Here is a 19,099-nt window from a genome sequence, read left to right on the forward strand (position 1 = left end):
TTAGAATCCAGGAGGCAACAGCAGGTCGCTGATGGATCCCTCGTGTAGGGGAGCCTCCCCATAGGAAGAGGGGGTGTGGAGAGAGGGATTCCTGCCCGCAGCTGCGGGACAGTACAGTTTGACTGGCAAAAATCGCAATAGGAGCTAAATTTAGGAGTGAGAGGACAGAGGCCCTGAATGCCCTTCAGGGTCTGCCCTGCCACCTCCAACCAGCCCCACTGCCTATGGTGGTTCCTGGACCAGTGCCATCCGTGCCTGCCCGGCGAAGTCCTGGAGAGTGTGTGGAGCTACCGGATGGGGCTGCAGGAGGGGACAGTCTGGTGGGGAAGTGGGCTAGGGTCTGTGTGTGTTTGTGTGTGCGTGTTTGTGTGTGTGCGTGTGTGTGTGATCACACATGTGCTCCGTGGAACAAGGGTGTATCCCCTCTGGATAGTGTCTCACCTCTTCCCCCACCCCACTCTGCACCCCCTCGCCCACATCAGAGGGGGCCGTTGAGGCAGGAAACAGGGGGAAGAGACTGTGCCCTCGGAGGGAGAAGCTGCAACCTGCCGGGCGAAAGGGAGCTGGATAAGCCGGGTCCGAGGGCATCGAGGGGCGCAGTGGGGAGGGGGCGCAGGTGGGCTAGGGGAGAAAGATGAGCCTCCCAAACCTCCCAAGGCGGAGCGGGGTCTCTGCTCCCGGCAGCCCCATCCCCTTCCTGGTGGCTTTGAGGGAGGGTCGGTTTGTGCAGGTGGCGGCCGGGTCCGGCAGCGCTGTGTTCTTGCTGCTGGGGCAGAGATACACCGCCGAGTCCTCCGGGGGCCAGCACGCTCACCGTGAGGCGCAGGGGAGAGGCGTCTGGCTGCTCAGTGGCTAATCTCTTGGGAAGGTCTCCTTTCTCTCGCTCTTCCTTATAGTAGAAGGAGAAGAGCATCTGGGGGCCTTGCCCTGGAACCTGATGGTACCAGAACACATAGAAGTGCTCAGATATGGGGGCACAGTTATGGGGGCACACCTCAGCGTCACATTCTCTCCCTTCTGGGACAGCAGGTATCTGGGGGTTTGTGTGACTCTGGTGTTTGTGGTCACCCCCAGGAGACAAACGGCCACGAACCAAAATGTCCTGGGGTCCATCCCGAGGCGGGAGCTAGGCTGGGGGGTCTTCCAGCTTGGGGCTCCTTCCCCCTGTCGGAGAGTTGCAGAGCTCAGTGTTTCTGTGCTCTGGATTGACTGGTTCTGTGTGTGTGGTCAGTGCCCTACCTGCTGGCACCTCCCCTGGGGAACGATAATAATAATAATGGTATTTGTTAAGCCTTACTATGTGTCCAGCATTGTTCTAAGAGTACTGTACTTAGCCCTTGGGAGAAGGAGAGTTGGTAGACACGTTCCCTGCCCACAACGAGTTTACAGTCTAGAGGAGCAACTTTCACAGTTCAAAGTTATCACAGCTTCATACTGCCGCCATCCGGTAGCCCTGGAGAACCTTGCTGAAACGGAAGGGGCGCAGAGGATGCTGGAGGAGGAAGACACTGTCAGCAGCACTTTCTGGCCAGGTTGGGGCGGGGGGGTGAGCGGTGGAAAAGAAAAATAGTGAACAAACGATTAGTGAAATAAAGAGAATTGATGAACAACTACACACTTCTCAGGGAAGGGTACCTGTTGTGTATATCATGAAGAGAAGTAGGGGTTAGGCCAGAAAAGCCATCCTGGAGGAGCTGGCAGCTTTGCAAGAGGTTTTCTCAGAGTGAGTGGGGAGTCTCATTCTGATGTGGTGTTAAAGGTATTTATTGAGTATTCACTGTGCCTAACGTACTGTATTAAACAGTGGGTCGCAGAAGGGAGAGTTAAAAGTGCCTTAAAGTTGGAGGGCAGGTTGAGAGCTGTCACAACTTTAAGCTATGGGATAGGGAGAAGAGAGGAGGAAAGCTGAAATAGACGCACATATTGAGGACCCTGAAACCAATGATTGAGTTTCTGAGTAGAGGAGAAGCACATGTTGAAGACCTTGAAACCAATAGTTGAGTTTCTAAGCAGAGGAGAGGACAAGGACATATGGCAAGAAAGCGCACAGAGCTGCCACGGAGGCTTGAGACGCTGATGAAAAATCCTTCCCCCGGAAACTCTCTCACCTTTGTTTTTCATTAGACCTTTAGCGGGAGGTTAAGGACATGGTTGCTTTGGGCAAAAGCACGGGTTTAGGAGTCATAGGACGTGGGTTCTAATCCCCCCTCCACCACGTCTCAGATGTGTGACCTTGAGAAAGTCACTTAACTTCCCTATACTTCAGTTACCTCATCTGTAAATTGGGGATTAAGACTGCAAGCCCCACGTGGGACAACCTGATTATCTTGTATCTATCTACTCCAGCGCTTAGAACAGTGCCTGGCAAGTAGTAAGTGCTTAACAAATATAATTATTATATCATCATTATTATTCTGGAACCATGGGCCATGTTATCGGTAACAAAGGACACTATGGACAGTCAGGGTTTATTAATAATAATAAAAATAATGGTATTTGTTAAACGCTTATGTGCCAGGCACTGTACTAAGTGCAGGGATGAATTCAAGCAAATAGAGTTGGACACAGTACTGTTAGTTTCTGTCTCCTGAGAGGGGGAAAGGACGATAAGTGACAGTTTCGAGGAGATGCGGAGGAGAATTGGCCATGTAGGAAAGTCGTGGGGGCGGGCTGGGAGGAGAATCTGCTGTTCCTTTCTGAGCTGCTTTCACAGACAGCTGTGGTCGTGGGAGCATCTTCTGATAGCTGTTTCCAGGCCGCGGCACTACCTGCCCTCCCCCACCACCCTGCGCCCAGTTTATCTCGGCTTCTGGTTTATCCTGTGTGAAGCCGGCTTTGAATCCAGGGGTCGGGTGCCCCCTCCTCCTCTCCCCACCAGTTGCTCGGCCGCAGAGCGCTGCAAAGCCGGGGATCAGGAGCAGATGGAGGTGGGGTGGGGGAGCGGGTGGCCGGGGCAGGGGGGCGGGGGGGCGGGAGGGGCGGTCCAACTCTCCGTGGGAATAGCTGAAGTCTTCATCCCCCTCCCTCCGAGTCCTCCCCTCGTGCTCTCCCACCGACCAACTCTCTTGGTGCAGGCGGGAGGTTTGTGTATGGAGCAGGGCCGGGGCCCCAGCGCTGTGGAGACACTGCTCGCACAGAAATACCGTGCCGAGTCTCCAGGTTCAGCGTTCTGGACTGACAGCTTCGAAGACGAATCCTGGTTCGTAGCTGAAAAGCGGTCGTTGGGTAGCCCTGATTCGTCCATTGTTTTCGAGTTCTGGAAGTAAATCAGGAAATGCAGCCCCCGGCCCGCCTGCTGCTGGTACCAGTACACATATGGGTGTCCAGTGATGGGTTTACAACGCAGGGTCACGTTCTGTCCCCGGCCTGTGACCAGGTGTCTGGTGGTCTGGGTGACACCGGCGTCCGCGGGCCCTGCGGGGGGAGGAGACAGAAGTCAGAAGCCGGAGGCCAGAGGCTGCCAGAGCAAGGGCCGAAGCTGGGACCCGGCCAACCCAGGCTGGGCGTTTTCCATCTGTGCCCAGGACTCACCTGCTCTTAGGAGACAAATGACCACCAACCACAGTGGCCCGGGGCTCATGGCGGGATCGGGGCCGGACTGGGCGACTCCCGGGTAGGGGCTGTTTCCCCTCAGAATGTAGGGCTTGGTTTCTTCAGGTCCCGTTAGTCGAGTATGTGATGTCACATTGCGCTCTCTTCCCCGTAGGCTGTGTTGGGCTTGCTGAGAAGCAGCGTGGCTTAGTGGAAAGAGCACGGGCTTGGGAGTCAGAGGTCGTGGGTTCTAATCCCGGCTCTGCCACTTGTCTGTTGTGTGACCTTGGGCAAGTTACTTAACTTTTCTGTGCCTCAATTACCTCATCTGTAAAGTGGGGATAAAAAAATGTGAGCCCCACGTGGGACAATCTGATTACCTTGTATCTACCCCAGCGCTTAGAGCAGTGCTCAGCACATAGTACGCGCTTAATACCACTATTTTTTTTTAATTTTTGCCGTGCAAAGCAGATCTGAATTAATAATGATGATATTTGGTAAGCGCTTACTATGTGCCAAGCATTGTTCTAAGCTCTGGGGTAGATACAAATTAATCAGGTTGTCCCACATGGGGCTCACAGTCTTAATCCCCATTTTACAGATGAGGTAACTGAGGTAAATAATAAAAATAATGTTATTTGTTAAGCGCTTACTCTGTGGGGATTAAGACTGTGAGCCTCACGTGGGACAACTTGATTACCCTGTAATAATAATAATAATGTTGGTATTTGTTAAGCGCTTACTATGTGCCGAGCACTGTTCTAAGCGCTGGGGTAGACATAGGGGAATCAGGTTGTCCCACGTGGGGCTCACAGTCTTCATCCCCATTTTACAGATGAGGGAACTGAGGCACAGAGAAGTTAAGTGACTTGCCCACAGTCACACAGCTGACAAGCGGCAGAGCTGGGATTCGAACTCATGAGCCCTGACTCCAAAGCCCATGCTCTTTCCACCCCCATGCTGTATCTACCCCAGCGCTTAGAACGGTGCTTTGCACAAAGTAAGCGCTTAACAAATACCAACATTGTTATTATTATTATCACGCAGGGATCGGGGCTGCCCCCTCTGGCCAGGGATTGGGAATCCCCAGGACCTAGGATGGATCCTGGGGCTGTGGCTGGGGAAACACCATGGGGATTTGACAGGTCTTGAAGTTGATCTGACCTAGGAATGGCAAGAGAAAGGGGATGGGGTTGGGAATTAGGGAGGGGACAGAAGGAGAGTGTTGGCATACCGAGAGGTAGGGTCTCGATATGAGGTGGGTCCTGGGAAAGGAAGAGGCGCGTGGGGGTGTCAGGGAGAGGGGTTCATTCATTCAATCGTATTATTGAGCGCTTACTTTGTGCAAAGCACTATACTAAGCGCTCGGGAGAATACAACAAGAAGCAGACACATTTACTGCCCACAATGAGTTTACAATCTAGAGGGGGAGACAGCCATTAACTCATTCAATCGCATTTATTGAGTGCTTACTGTGAGCAAATCACTGTACTAAATCCTTGGGAGAGTACAATTTAACAATAGACAGCTGATTGATTCCTGTCTCCTCCCCTCTAGACTGTGAGCTCATTGTGGGCAGGGATTGTCACTGTTTATTATTGTATTTTTCATTCCCAAGCGCTTCACTCCCAGTGCTCTCTTCCCAGTAAACGCTTAATAAATGTGATTGATTGAATGAATGAATGTCATTTTCATTCATTCAGTAGTATTTATTGAGCGCTTACTATGTGCAGAGTACTGTTCTAAGTGCTGGGGTAGATACAGGGGAATCAGGTTGTCCCACATGAGGCTCACAGTCTTCATCCCCATTTTACAGATGAGGGAACGGAGGCACAGAGAAGTAAAGTGACTTGCCCACAGTCACACAGCTGACAGGTGGCAGAGCCGGGATTCGAACCCCTGACCTCTGGCTCTCAAGCCCGTGCTCTTTCCACTGAGCAACGCTGCTTCTCTTTCGTGGCTGTCCTCATCATTATCATCATGATTGATATCATTATTTGTAGTTGCTACTGCAGTAAGTCAGGTTCGATTGTGTCTTTGCCCGGCACTGTCCTCCAGCTGGTTCCAGGGACCAGGTTGTCCTGCCTTTGTCCAGAAAGTCAGAGTCTGAGCCAGGTCTGTGGCCCTTCAGCCCCCTCCGGGCCTCCTGCTTCCTGCCCCCGGACGGGGGAGGTTCGTGCACGGGTCGGAGGGGACACTGCAGCGCTGTGGTTACACTGCTCGCGCAGAAATACAGCGACGACTGGTTCGTGTTCGCAGAACCCAGGGTCAGGGGGAAGAACTCCTTCTCTTCTCGAGAGACCAAATATCCCTGTGGGATGTCTCCTTCCTCAGTAGAGCCTTTGACACTGGAGAAACGGATCAGCCGCAGCCCCTGCCCCGGGTCCTGCCGATACCAGTACATGGCGTCGTGGGCCATGTTCTGTGCACATCTCAGGATCACCTTCGTCCCCGTCCGGACCAGCAGGTATCTGGGGGTCTGGGTGACTCCGGCGTCCGCTGGGCCTGTGGGGGAAGGAGAGAGAAGGCAGGAGGCAGAGGCCGGAGACCAGATGCTGCCAGGGAAAGGGCTGGAGCTGGGGCCCGGACAGCTCAGCTGGGGAATTTCCCATCTGCACCCAGGACTCACTTGCTCCCAGGACAAAAAAGGCCACCAACCACACTGGCCCGGGGCCCATGGCAGGGTTGGGACCGGATTGGACCGTCTCCCAGGTCGAGGCGCTGAAGCTTAGATTATCAGTGGTTTGTGTTGGCTTGGTCTGTGTTGTGTTGTGATGTCACTGACCCTGCTTTTTGGCACCGCCCTGGGGGAATGGCAGTGGAGGGTGAGTCCAGAGGCCTTCTACCCATGATTCTGATCCCTCTCAAGGTGTTTTTTTATGTTCACTTCACTATTCCTAAGAGAACTGTAATAATAATTACAATGATAAAAATGATTGTGGTATTTGTTAAGTCCTTACTATGTGCTTGGAATGTACAATTTGGCAACAGAGACAGTCCCTACCCAACAACGGGCTCACAGTCTAGAAGGGGGAGACAGACAACAAAACAAAACAAGTGGACAGGCATCAATACCATCAAAATAGATAAATAGAATTATAGATATGTACACATCGTTAATGAAATAGAATAATAAATATGTATTCATTCATTCATTCAATAGTATTTATTGAGCGCTTACTATGTGCAGAGCACTGTACTAAGCGCTTGGAATGTACAAGTCGGCAACAGATAGAGACAGTCCCTGCCCTTTGATGGGCTTACAGTCTAATCGGGGGAGATGGACAGACAAGAACAATAGCAATAAATAGAATCAAGGGGATGAACATCTCATAAAAACAATGGCAAATAAATAGAATCGGGGTGATGTACATCTCATTAAACAAAATAAACAAAATAAATAGGGTGATGAAGATATATACAGTCGAGCGGACGAGTACAGTGCTGAGGAGGTGGGACGGGAGAGGGGGAGGAGGAGAGGGAGGGGGGGAGAAGAGGGTTTAGCTGCGGACAGGTGAAGGGGGGGGTAGAGGGAGCAGAGGGAGAAAGGGGGGAGCTCAGTCTGGGAAGGTCTCTTGGAGGAGGTGAGCTTTAAGTAGGGATTTGAAGAGGGGAAGAGAATTAGATTGACGGAGATGAGGAGGGAGGGCATTCCAGGACCACGGGAGGACATGGCCCAGGGGTCGACGGCGGGATAGGCGAGACCGAGGGATGGTGATGAGGTGGGTGGCAGAGGAGCAGAGCGTGCGGGGTGGGCAGTAGAAAGAGAGAAGGGAAGAGAGGTAAGAAGGGGCAAGGTGATGGAGAGCCTTGAAGTCTAGAGTGAGGAGTTTTTGTTTTGAGAGGAGGTTGATAGGCAACCACTGGAGATGTTTAAGAAGGGGAGTGACAAGCACAAGTGCTGTGGGGATGGCAAGGGGGAATGGGGAGGGGAGGAGCAGAGGGAAAGGGGAGGCTCAGTCTGGGAAGGCCTCCTGGAGGAGGTGAGCTCTCAGGAGGGCTTTGAAGGGGGGAAGAGAGCTAGTTTAGCCTATGTGAGGAGGGAGGGTATTCCAGGTCAGAGATAGGACGTGGGCAAGGGGTCGACGGCGCGACAGGTGAGAATGAGGCACAGTGAGGAGTTTAGCAGCAGAGGAGCAGAGTGTGCGGGCTGGACAGTAGAATGAGAGAAGGGAGGTGAGGTAGAAGGGGGCAAGGTGATGGAGAAGTTTTTGTCTGATACAAAGATTGATAGGTAACCACTGGAGGTTTGTGAGGAGGAGGGTGACATGCCCAGAGCATTTCTGTAGAAAGATAATCCGGACAGCAGAATGAAGTATAGACTGAAGCAGGGAGAGACAGGAAGATGGGAGCTCAGAAATGATGCTGATGCTGTAATCCAGTTGGGATATGATGATATATACATATGAGTATATGATGATATATACCTATGGGTATATGTTTATACTATTTATTATCTTATTTATTTTGTTAATGAGGTGTATATCTCCATGATTCTATTTATCTTGATGATGTTGTTTTGTTTTGTTCGCGGGACCTGTGGGGGAAGAAGATAGAAGTCAGGAGGCAGAGGCCGGGAGCCAGACGCTGCCAGGGAAAGAGGCACGGAGATTTCCCGTCTGCGCCCATGACTCATCTGCTCCCAGGAGATAAACGGCCACTAACCACACTGGCCCGGAGTCCATGGCAGGGTCGGGTCCGGACTGGACGTCTCCCAGCTCAGGGCTGTTTACCCCGGAGTGAGGGGCTTGGATTCATCAGGTCCCACTGGCCAAGTGTGTGATGTCACAATGCGCTGTCTTCCACATAAGCTGCATTGGGTGCCTTGCACAGAGGTGGGCCTGCCCTCTAAGGACAGGAGATTTGAATTTCCAGGAACAACCTCTGTCCCAGCCTGATCCAGTTCCGTTGGCTCTGATCTCCCACCTCTCCTGCTGCTTGTGTCTGGAGAAATGACCCACATGCATTCTTGAATCAGACGTTCTGCATTGGCATTTCTCCCTGCCTGTGCCCACGGACCTTCTCCTCTCTCCCACTTCTCCTGAGACTGATTGTGTCCCTCTCTGTGTGCCCCAGCCCTTTCCCTGCCCACTCTCCTGATCATGCCACAGATGGACGCTGTGCAGAAATGGGAAGGGGTCTGAGGTCAGAAGTCCGTGTGTGTGTGTGTGCACGTGTGTTTGTGTGTGGCTATGTGTGAAGAAGGGAGGTAAGTGAGTAGTTGAGATTCTATAAAGAAAGTGGGGTTATGAGGTTTGAGATTCGTTTGTTCGTTTTTCCGGTGGTGGGGGTGGGGGGTGGTTGTATGTGTGTGTGTGTGTCTGCTTGTGTGTGTGTGTATTGACAAATGAGGATGTAGAAACGGTAAAACGGACGTTCTTGGAGCTCTGGGTGATTTTTTCTAAAAACCTCATGTGACCTTTGTCCCAGGACCCAGAGAGTGACACCACTGTTCCATAGATGCAGCTCTCACACTCCCTCCCCCTGCAAATCTTCGCTACTGCCCCACAGAGACCTCCGCTCTCTCGATCCCATCCGTCTTTCCAATAGCATCTCGCCTCACCTCGCGGCCCTGTCCTCTCTTCCCACTCTCGACGAGCGGGTCTCCGCTCTCAACTCCACCCTCTCTACTCATCTCGACTCTCTCGCCCCCCTTTCCCTCCGCCGCTCTCGCTCCACTAACCCACAGCCCTAGATCACCTCCTCCATCCGCCTCCTACGCTCCTATGCTCGAGCTGCTGAGCGCTGCTGGCGAAAGTCCAAGCACCGAGCCGACCTCACACACTTCAAATTTATCCTTTCCTGCCTTAACTCTGCCCTCTCCTCCGCCGGGCAAAGCTTCTTCTCCTCCCTCATCGACACCCATGCCCGTCACCCCCGCCGATTGTTCCGGACCTTTAACTCTCTCCTTAGGCCCCCCTGTTCCTCCCCCTCCCCCATCTCTCACCCCTAATGATCTGGCCACCTATTTCCTCACGAAAATCAACACGATCAGGTCTAAGCTCCCCAAAGTCACCCCTCCGCCTCTCCCCTCCCCTCCAACAACCCCCTCCCCTACTTTCCCATCCTTCCCTGCAGTATCCTCAGAGGAGATCTCCTCCCTCCTCGCAAGTGCCACCCCCTCCACCTGCGCCTCGGACCCCATTCCCTCTCACCTTCTTAAAACCGTCGCCCCTGTCCTCCTCCCTTCCTTAACTTCTATTTTTAACCACTCAATCTCCAAGGGCTCCTTCCCCTCTGCCTTCAAACATGCCCACGTCTCCCCCATCCTAAAAAAACCCGCTCTTGACCCCACTTCCCCCTCCAGTTATCGTCCTATCTCCCTACTACCCTTCCTTTCCAAAATCTTAGAACGAGTCGTCTACAATCGATGCCTAGAATTCCTTAACTCCCATTCTCTCCTAGACCCCCTCCAATCTGGCTTCCGTCCCCTCCACTCTACCAAGACTGCTCTCTCTAAGGTCACCCGTGACCTCCTTCTTGCCAAATCCAATGGCTCCTACTCCATTCTGATCCTCCTTGACCTCTCTGCTGCCTTTGACACTGTCGACCATCCCCTCCTCCTCCATACCTTATTTCACCTTGGCTTCACGGACTCTGTCCTCTCCTGGTTCTCCTCTTACCTCTCTGGCCGATCATTCTCGGTCTCCTACGCTGGAGCCTCCTCCCCCTCCCATCCTTTAACCGTTGGAGTTCCTCAAGGGTCAGTTCTTGGCCCTCTTCTGTTCTCCATTTACACTCACTCCCTCGGTGAACTCATCCGCTCTCATGGCTTTGACTACCATCTCTACGCAGATGACACGCAGATCTACATCTCCGCCCCTGTCCTCTCCCCCTCCCTTCAGGCTCGCATCTCCTCCTGCCTCCGGGACGTCTCCACCTGGATGTCGGCCCGCCACCTAAAACTCAACATGAGCAAGACTGAGCTCCTCATCTTCCCTCCCAAGCCCGGTCCTCTCCCAGACTTCTCCATCACCGTGGATGCCACGACCATCCTTCCCGTCCCGCAGGCCCGCAATCTCGGTGTCATCCTTGACTCGTCCCTCTCGTTCACCCCACACATCCTATCCGTTACCAAGACCTGCCGGTTTCACCTCTACAATATCGCCAAGATCCGCCCTTTCCTCTCCACCCAAACGGCTACCTTACTATTACAGGCTCTCATTATATCCCGGCTAGACTACTGTGTCAGCCTTCTCTCTGACCTCCCTTCCTCCTCTCTCGCCCCGCTCCGGTCTATTCTTCACTCCGCTGCCCGGCTCATCTTCCTGCAGAAACGATCTGGGCCTGTCACTCCCCTTCTTAAACAACTCCAGTGGTTGCCTATCGACCTCCGCTCCAAACAAAAACTCCTCACTCTAGGCTTCAAGGCTCTCCATCACCTTGCCCCTTCCTACCTCTCCTCCCTTCTCTCTTTCTACCGCCCACCCCGCACGCTCCGCTCCTCCGCCGCCCACCTCCTCGCCGTCCCTCGGTCTCGCCTATCCCGCCGTCGACCCCTGGGTCACGTCCTCCCGCGGTCCTGGAACGCCCTCCCTCCTCACCTCCGCCAAACTGATTCTCTTTCCCTCTTCAAAACCTTACTTAAAATCACCTCCTCCAAGAGGCGTTCCCAGACTGAGCTCCTCTTCCCCCTCTACTCCCTCTGCCATCCCCCCTTTACCTCTCCGCAGCTAAAGCCTCATTTTCCCCTTTTCCCTCTGCTCCTCCACCTCTCCCTTCCCATCCCCACAGCACTGTACTCGTCTGCTCAACTGTATATATTTTCGTTACCCTATTTATTTTGTTAATGAATTGTACATCGCCTTGATTCTATTTAGTTGCCATCGGTTTTTACGAGATGTTCTTCCCCTTGACGCTGTTTAGTGCCATTGTTCTCGTCTGTCCATCTCCCCCGATTAGACTGTAAGCCCGTCAAACGGCAGGGACTGTCTCTATCTGTTGCCGACTTGTTCATCCCAAGCGCTTAGTACAGTGCTCTGCACATAGTAAGCGCTCAATAAATACTATTGAATGAACGAATAGTGTGGCCACATGGATAGAACGCAAGCCTGGGTGTCAAAAGACCTGTGTTCTAATCTTGCTCTGACACTTGTCTGCTGTATGACCTTAGTCAAGTCACTTCACTGTGCCTCAGTAACCTCATCTGCAGAAGGGGGACTAAAGCCTTACTCTCTTACTTACAGTGTGAGCCCAGTGAGTGACAGGGTCTATGTCCAACCTAAATGTCTTGGGTCTACATCAGCACTTAGTGTAATGTTTGACATATCGTAAGTGCTTAGCAAATGACACTATTGTTAATGTTATTGTTGTTATCGCCATTATTACTGATGGAAATGCATGAGGCCACGGTAGAACCAGGTTTGGATCCTTGACATGATGTATCGGTGATGACTGGGAAGCTAAATTTTGGGGTGATTCAATCCATGCTTGTTCATGCTGTGGGCAACGGCATGGACTCTGTGTTCAACTGGTCTCTGTTCCCCTCAGCCCGCTCTCTGCCATCCCACTTCCTGCCACGGGCCAGGGCAAGTTCGTGCACAGGGCAGAGGGCACCCTGCTGCACTGTGTCTGCTGCTTGCGCAGAAATACAGTGCTGAGTCTGTCGTCTTCACAGCATAGTGATTGAGGAAGAAACTCTGTGTTTCTTTCCGATCAGCATCAAATTCTGTGGCAACATCCTCGTTCTTGTCTCCTTTTCCAAAGGAGGAATACATCAGCTGAAGGCCCTGACCTGGATCCTGCCAATACCAGTACATTTGATTATGACTCATGGTCTGTTCACAGCTCAGCTCCACCTCTGTCCCCGTCTGGACCAGCAGGTGTGTGGGGGTCTGGGTAACTCCTGCATCTGTGGGGCCTACGGAGGAAAGAGACGGAAAACAGAAGACAGAGCATGGGGACCAGATGCTGCCAGGGAAAGGGCTGGAATCGGGGCCTGGCCAGACCAGGCTGGGCATTTCCCATCTGCTCCCAGGACCCACCTGCTCCCAGGAGACAAACGACCACCAGCCACACTGAACCGGGACCCATGGTGCAGGTCGAGAACTGATGCAGTCAAAAATGTAACCACTTTTGGGGGAAGAGTTGAGTGTAGAAAAATGCAGAGCTAAAAGCTGTCAAAAGGTCATACTGCCCCCTCCTTGTGGAGAAGTGGAGCAACGGCTGGTCGGGCTTGGGGGACAGTGTCAGCGGGAGAAGGCAAAGAGCTGAGGGATTCATTCAATAGTATTTATTGAGCGCTTACTATGTGCAGAGCACTGTACTAAGTGCTTGGAATGCACAAATCGGTAACAGAGACAGTCCCTGCCCTTTGACGGGCTTACAGTCTAGTCGGGGGAGACGGACAGACAAGAACAATAGCAATAAATAGAATCAAGGGGATGAACATCTCATTAAAACAATAGCAAATAAATAGAATCAAGGTGATGTGCATCTCAGTAACAAAATAAATAGGGTAGTGAAAATATATACAGTTGAGCGGACGAGTACAGTGCTGAGGGGATGGGAAGGTAGAGAGGGAGGAGCAGAGGGAAGGGGGAAAAGAGGGCTTAGCTGCAGAGAGGTGAAGGGGGGAGTGTAGAGGGAGCAGAGGGAAAAGGGGAGTTCAGTCTGGGAGGGCCTCCTAGAGGTGGTGAGCTTTAAGTAGGGTTTTGAAGAGGGGAAGAGAATTAGTTTGGCGGAGGTGAGGAGGGATGAGGAGATGAGAGAGGAGAGATGGTTTCGGGTGGAGGAATGGGAAACTGAATAGACTCTTAATAATAACAGCAATTGTGGTATTTGTTAAGTGCTTACTATGTGCCAGGCAGTGTACTAAGCGCTGGGGTAAATACGAGATAATGGGGTTAGAAATAGTCTTTCTCAAAGTCTTAATCACCATTTTACAGATGAGGTAACTGAGTCACAAGGAAATTAAGTGACTTGCCCAAGATCCCACAGCAGATAAGTGGTGAAGCTGGATTCAGTACTCAGATCCTTCTGACTCCCAAGTCCGTGCTTTATCCATTGGGCCACACTTCTTGTAAGTCACACTGCAGATGGGGGCAATGGGGACCATCCAGTTGGCCCCAGTGGTCCCACTTGGTTGCCAAAGAGGACTCCCTGAAGATGGTGCCCCATGGAAAAATGAGCAGGAACCTCAACAAACTGTTCCGCATGACATCTGGGCCTTTTTATTTTTAAATGGTATTTGGTAAGTGCTTATTGTGTGCTAGGGGCATTGAACTAAGAGCTGGGGTAGATACAAGCTAATTAGGTTGGACAGAGTCCCTGTCCCACACTGAGCTCACAGCCTTAATCCCCATAGTACAGATGAGGTAGCTGAGGCACAGAGTAGTTAATTGATTTGCCCGAAGTCAACAGCAGACAAGTGTCAGAGCTGGGTTTAGAACCCAGATCCTCTAACTCCCAGGCATATGCTGTATACACTAGGCCATGCTGTTTTTCATTCACCTTATATTTCCCTGCTACTGGGGCAGAGAAAGCCAAGGTGTATGATGTGGATGCTGAGCTTGGTTTCTTGGAATCACAAAGGAGTAAAAATTCCCACTGGAAATGTCCAGGTTGGGGTGACTGTCTCTGCCCCTGCCCCTGCACTTCAACTGGTCCCAGGCCCAGAATCTCCAGCCCTTGTCCAGGGAGTTGGAGGCTAAACGAGGTCTGTGGGCCTTCAATCCCCCTACCAGCCTCCTGCTTCCTGATCCGGACAGGGCAAGTTGGTGCACAGGGCAGAAGGGAGGCTGTAGTTCTGTGGTTAATGGCTTATGCAGAAATACAGCAATGACTGGTTCATGCCCACAGGCTCCAGGGTCAGGGAGAAGAGCTTCTCCTCCGAAAAACCGAATATCCCTGCAGGATGTTTCCTTGCTGGGTATGGTCTTTTGCCTGCGAAGAATGGATCAGCAGCAGTTCCAGTCCCAGGTCCTGCTGGTACAAGAACATAGAGAAGCAGCACGGAGTAGTGGATAGAGCACAGGCCTGGGAGCCAGAAGGTCCTGGGTTCCAATTTCGGCTCTGCCACCTGTCTATGTGACCGTGGACCAGTGACTTCACTTCTCTGTGCCTCAGTAACCTCATTTGTAAAATGGGATTGAGTCTTCATGTGGGACAGGGACTCTGACCAACCTGATTTGCTTTTATCCACCTCAACACTTAGTTCACTGCTGGGCACATAGTAAGCGCTTAACAAATACAATAATTATTACTACTACTGCTATTATTATTACTGTTGTCGTTTCATCTTGGTTCTCATCCCACTCACAGCTCACAGCCTCTTCTCCAGCCTAATCCTCCTTGACCTCCAGCTACCTTTTACACTGTCGACCACCCCCTTCTCCTGGAAACATTATCCAACCTTGGCTTCACTGACACTGTCCTTTCCTGGTTCTTCTCTTATCTCTCTGGATGTACATTCTTAGTCTCCTTCATGGGCTCCTCCTCTGCCTCCTACCCCCGTCTCACCTCCTACCCCTGTCTCACAAGGCTGTGACCTTGGCATTATCCTTGATTCCTCTCTGTCATTCAACCCACATATTCAATCCATCACTGGATCCTCTCAGTTCCACCTTCACAACATCACTAAAATCGCCCTTTCCTTTTCATCCAAACTGCTACCAAGTTAATACTATCCCACCTGGATTACTGCATCACTCTTCTTGCTGACCTCCCAGCCTTCTGTCTCGTTCCACTCCAGTCCATACTTCATGCAGCGCCTGGATAATTTTTCTACACAAACGTTCAGGACTTGTTTCCCCATTCCTCAAGATCCTCCAGTCGTTGGCCATCCACCTCCTCATCTAACAAAGACCCCTTGCCATTTGCTTTAAAGCACTCAATTGCCTTGTTCTCTTTCAATCTAACCTCCCTACTTTTCTACTACAACCCAGGCTGCACACTTCGCTCATCTAATCTTAACCTTCTCACTGTAGCCCAATCTTGTCTATTTTGCCACCGACCCCTCACCGACATCCTGCTTCTGGCCTGGAATGCCCTCCCTCCTCAAATCCGACAGTGACTCTCTCCCGGCCTTCAAAGTCTTACTGAAGGCACATCTCCCCCAAGAGGTCTTCCCTGACTAATCCCCACCTCCTCTTCTTTCCCATTCCCTTCTGTGTCACCCTGACTTGCTCCTTTTGTTTTCCGCTCTCCCAGTCCCACAGCATTTATGTACCTATCTGTAATTTATTTATTTGCAATGATATCTGTCTCCCCTCCTCAGACTGTAAGCTCCTTGTGGGAAGGGAATGTGCCTGTTTATTTTTGTACTCTCCAAAGCGATTAGTGCAGTGCTCTGCATTCGTTCATTCAATCATATTTATTGAGCTCTTACTGTGTGCAGAGCACTGTACTGAGCACTTGGAATGTACAATTCGGCAACAGATAGAGATAATTCCTGCCCAACAATGGGCTCACAGTCTAAAAGAGGGTAACAGACAGCAAAACAAAACAAGTAGACAGGCATCAATACCATCAAAATAGATAAATAGAATCATAGATATATACATCATTAATAAAATAGAGTTATAAAAATCATATATGTATATATACAAGTGCTGTGGGGAGGGGAAGGAGGTAGAGCAGAGGGAGGGAGTAGGGGCAATGGGGAGGGGAGGAGGGGCAGAGGGAAAGGGAGGGCTCAGTCTGGGGATGCCTACTGAAGGAGGTGAGCTCTCAGTAGGACTTTGAAGAGGGGAAGAGAGTTTGGCAGTTGTGAGGAGAGAGGGCATTCCAGGTCAGTGGTAGGACCTGGGCCAGGGGTCCACACTGCATGCAGTAAGCGCTCAATAAATGCATTTGAATAAATGAGCTCAGCATCACCTTCTTCCCTGTTTGACCCAGCAGGTGCCTGGGGGTCTGGGGGATTCCCATGACCATGGGGCCTGTGGGGGAAGGAGAGAGACAGCAGGAGGCAGAGGCCAGGGGCCAGATGCTGCCAGGGAATAATAATGTTGATATTTGTTAAGCGCTTACTATGTGCAGAGCACTGTTCTAAGCACTGGGGTAGACACAGGGGAATCAGCTTGTCCCACGTGGGGCTCAGTCTTCATCCCCATTTTACAGATGAGGTAACTGAGGCACAGAGAAGTGAAGTGACTTGCCCACAGTCACACAGCTGACAAGTGGCAGAGCCGGGATTCGAACCTATGACCTCTGACTCCAAAGCCTGTGCTCTTTACACTGAGCCACGCTGCTTCTCTAAAGAGCTGGAGCTGGGGCCTGGACAGCCCAGCCAGGGGATTTCCCATATGTGCCTAGGATTCACTTACTCCTAGGAGTCAACTGGGGATCCATGGAAGGGTCGATCAATCAATCAGTGGTATTTACTGAGTGCTTACAATGAGCAGACCTGGACTGAGGTGTCTCCCATTTCCCACTCCTCCCCACCAACCCCATCCCTCCCCCTTGTCCTTTGTGGCATCTGGACTCCTTGGGTCCCAATGGGCAAACCTGTCTGTGATATAATGTGCTCTCTTCCCCATAGGCTACGTTGGGTCCCTTGCACAGGAGGAGGTGATCTGAATTCCTAGATACAACCTCTGATCCAGTCTGGTGCAGTTCTGATGGCTCCGCTCCCTGGCTCTCCCTTTGCTTGAGTCTGGAAAAATAAACGATTTTCACTTTGATGTTTCTCCCTGTCCATCCCCATGACCCTTCTCCTCTCCCCCTTCTCCCATTTGCCTGATGGCACCCTTGCCCCTTCTCTGCCCTGCTCCCTGCCCATGTTACATATGGAATCTGTGGGGCAGGGTATGGATTTGAAGTGTATATGTGTGATTCTGTGTGTGTTTATGGGAGAGATTCTGGGAGAGAAAGTAGGGTGGGGTGGTATCAGAATCCTTCGTTTCTTTCCGAGGTCGAGGAGGTGCTCACAGATTCATTCAGTTGTATTTATTGAGCATTTACTTTGTGCAGAGCACTGTACTAAGCGCTTGGAAAGTACAATTTGGCAATAGAGACAATTCTTGCCCAACAACAGACTCACAGTCTAGAAAGGGGGAGACAGACAATAAAACAAAACAAGTAGACAGGCATCAATACCATCAAAATAGAGAAATAGAATTATAGATATATACACATCATTAATAAAATAAATAGAATAATAAATATGTACATAATACACAAGTGCCTTGGGGCAGGGAAGGGGGTAGAGCAGAAGGAGGGAGTAGGGACAAATGGGAGGGGGGGAGGAGCAGAGGAAAAGGGGGACTCAGTCTGGGAAGACCTGGCAGAGGAGAACTTTCAGTAGGGCTTTGAAGGGGACAAGTGTGCTAGTTTGGCGGATATGAAGAGGGAGGACATTCCAGGCCAGAGGTAGAACGTGGGCGAAGGGTCGATGGCGGGACAGGTGAGAACGAGGCATAATGAGGAGGTTAGCGGCAGAAAAACAGGGTGTGTGGGCTGGGCTGTAGGAGAGAAGGGAGATGAGGTAGGAGGGGGCAAGGAGCCGGAGAGCTCGGCAGAGAATTGTGAGCAAGTGGGGCTGCAGGAGTGGTACAGTGAATGCTCTCAAGCCTTTGTGACCTAAGCTCCCCCGGCAACTTTAACCCTTGATCCCTACTCTTTCATGGATGGAAAGGTGTGTGGCCACTGGGGCCTCATCTTCACCACTCCCCCAGACTCACTGGCAAAGGAGGTGGTATTGGCTTCCTTCTCAGGCCCCGATGACACTTTCACACCATTCCACCTTCCCCATCCCTTTCTTTCCCTTCCTTAGAAACCCCTATCATCCTCTACCACCCACTCCAAAATCTAGTAATGGAGTAATGGTCATCTACTGCTTCCCAGGTCCTACCTCCAACTTCTTTAACCATCTTGATCCCTTTACCCACATTCTTTCTCTTTTACATTGATTTTTGGAGATTGCAATATCTACATAGTTGTTTCTGATGACCCTTTCTCTGCCTGCTTTCTATCACTCCTCAACTCCACTGACCACCTGCCTCACCCTATCTCACTCACTCACCAACCTGGACACACACTCGATCACATCAACTCTAGCCACCGCACGATCTTTACCCTCACTAACTCTGAAATCAACTTTATCTGACCCAAACCTCCGCTCCTGCCTTCTCTCCCATGCACTTCCTCCCTGCATAGCTGTGCTGTTCCCCTACAGAAACCTCCTATCTCTTGACCTCAACTAATTTTCTCACCTCAATATGCCCCCTTTAGCCTTCATACCCAAACTTCCTTCCCTCCATGACCAAATTGATATTGTCAATACCACCCTCTCTGCTGAATTCAACTCACTCATTTTCCTATCCCTTCATCGATCTCATACCATTAACCTATATCACTAACCTACAGCTCTGGATCACCTCCACAGTCTGCCTCCTTCACTCTTGTGCACGAGCCATAGAGTGCTGGTATCAGAAATGTAATGTCAGGCCGACTTCATCCACTTCAACTTTAACTGTGTGTGCTTAATCTCCACCCTCTCTTATGCCCGACAAAATTATTTTTTCATCCTTATTGACACTCATGCTCATCGCCCTAGCCAGATGTTCCACATGTTTAACTCCCCCCTCAAACCTGCTGCTATGCCTCATCCCCACCCCGACCTTCCCAA

The 19,099-nt window shown here is 51.3% G+C and overlaps 1 protein-coding gene, 1 long non-coding RNA gene and 1 gene segment (V, D, J or C); 1 reads left to right on the forward strand and 2 right to left on the reverse strand.

The window, feature by feature from the left end:
- Window positions 1–3,766, reverse strand: LOC100681399. Its single transcript, XM_039914756.1, has 5 exons — window positions 3,532–3,766; window positions 2,989–3,414; window positions 1,436–1,524; window positions 815–934; window positions 1–144 (listed from the first exon to the last, which is right to left on the reverse strand). Exons 1-5 carry the CDS (start codon window positions 3,578–3,580, stop codon window positions 1–3), a joined length of 828 nt encoding a protein of 275 aa, XP_039770690.1. The 5' UTR covers window positions 3,581–3,766.
- Window positions 3,767–5,445: 1,679 nt separating this feature from the next.
- Window positions 5,446–6,487, reverse strand: LOC114809204. The segment is given in 2 exon segments: window positions 5,446–6,036; window positions 6,161–6,487. Coding segments are annotated over 2 exon segments (561 nt in total).
- LOC114809206 lies at window positions 5,912–17,153 on the forward strand. The gene is made up of 4 exons (XR_005659797.1): window positions 5,912–5,998; window positions 8,081–8,676; window positions 12,238–12,353; window positions 17,012–17,153. It is a non-coding gene; the product is annotated as an uncharacterized LOC114809206 (long non-coding RNA).
- Window positions 17,154–19,099: the final 1,946 nt, after the last annotated feature.

The sequence above is a fragment of the Ornithorhynchus anatinus genome, chromosome 2 (assembly GCF_004115215.2).
Source record: "Ornithorhynchus anatinus isolate Pmale09 chromosome 2, mOrnAna1.pri.v4, whole genome shotgun sequence".
Lineage (NCBI taxonomy): Eukaryota > Metazoa > Chordata > Mammalia > Monotremata > Ornithorhynchidae > Ornithorhynchus > Ornithorhynchus anatinus.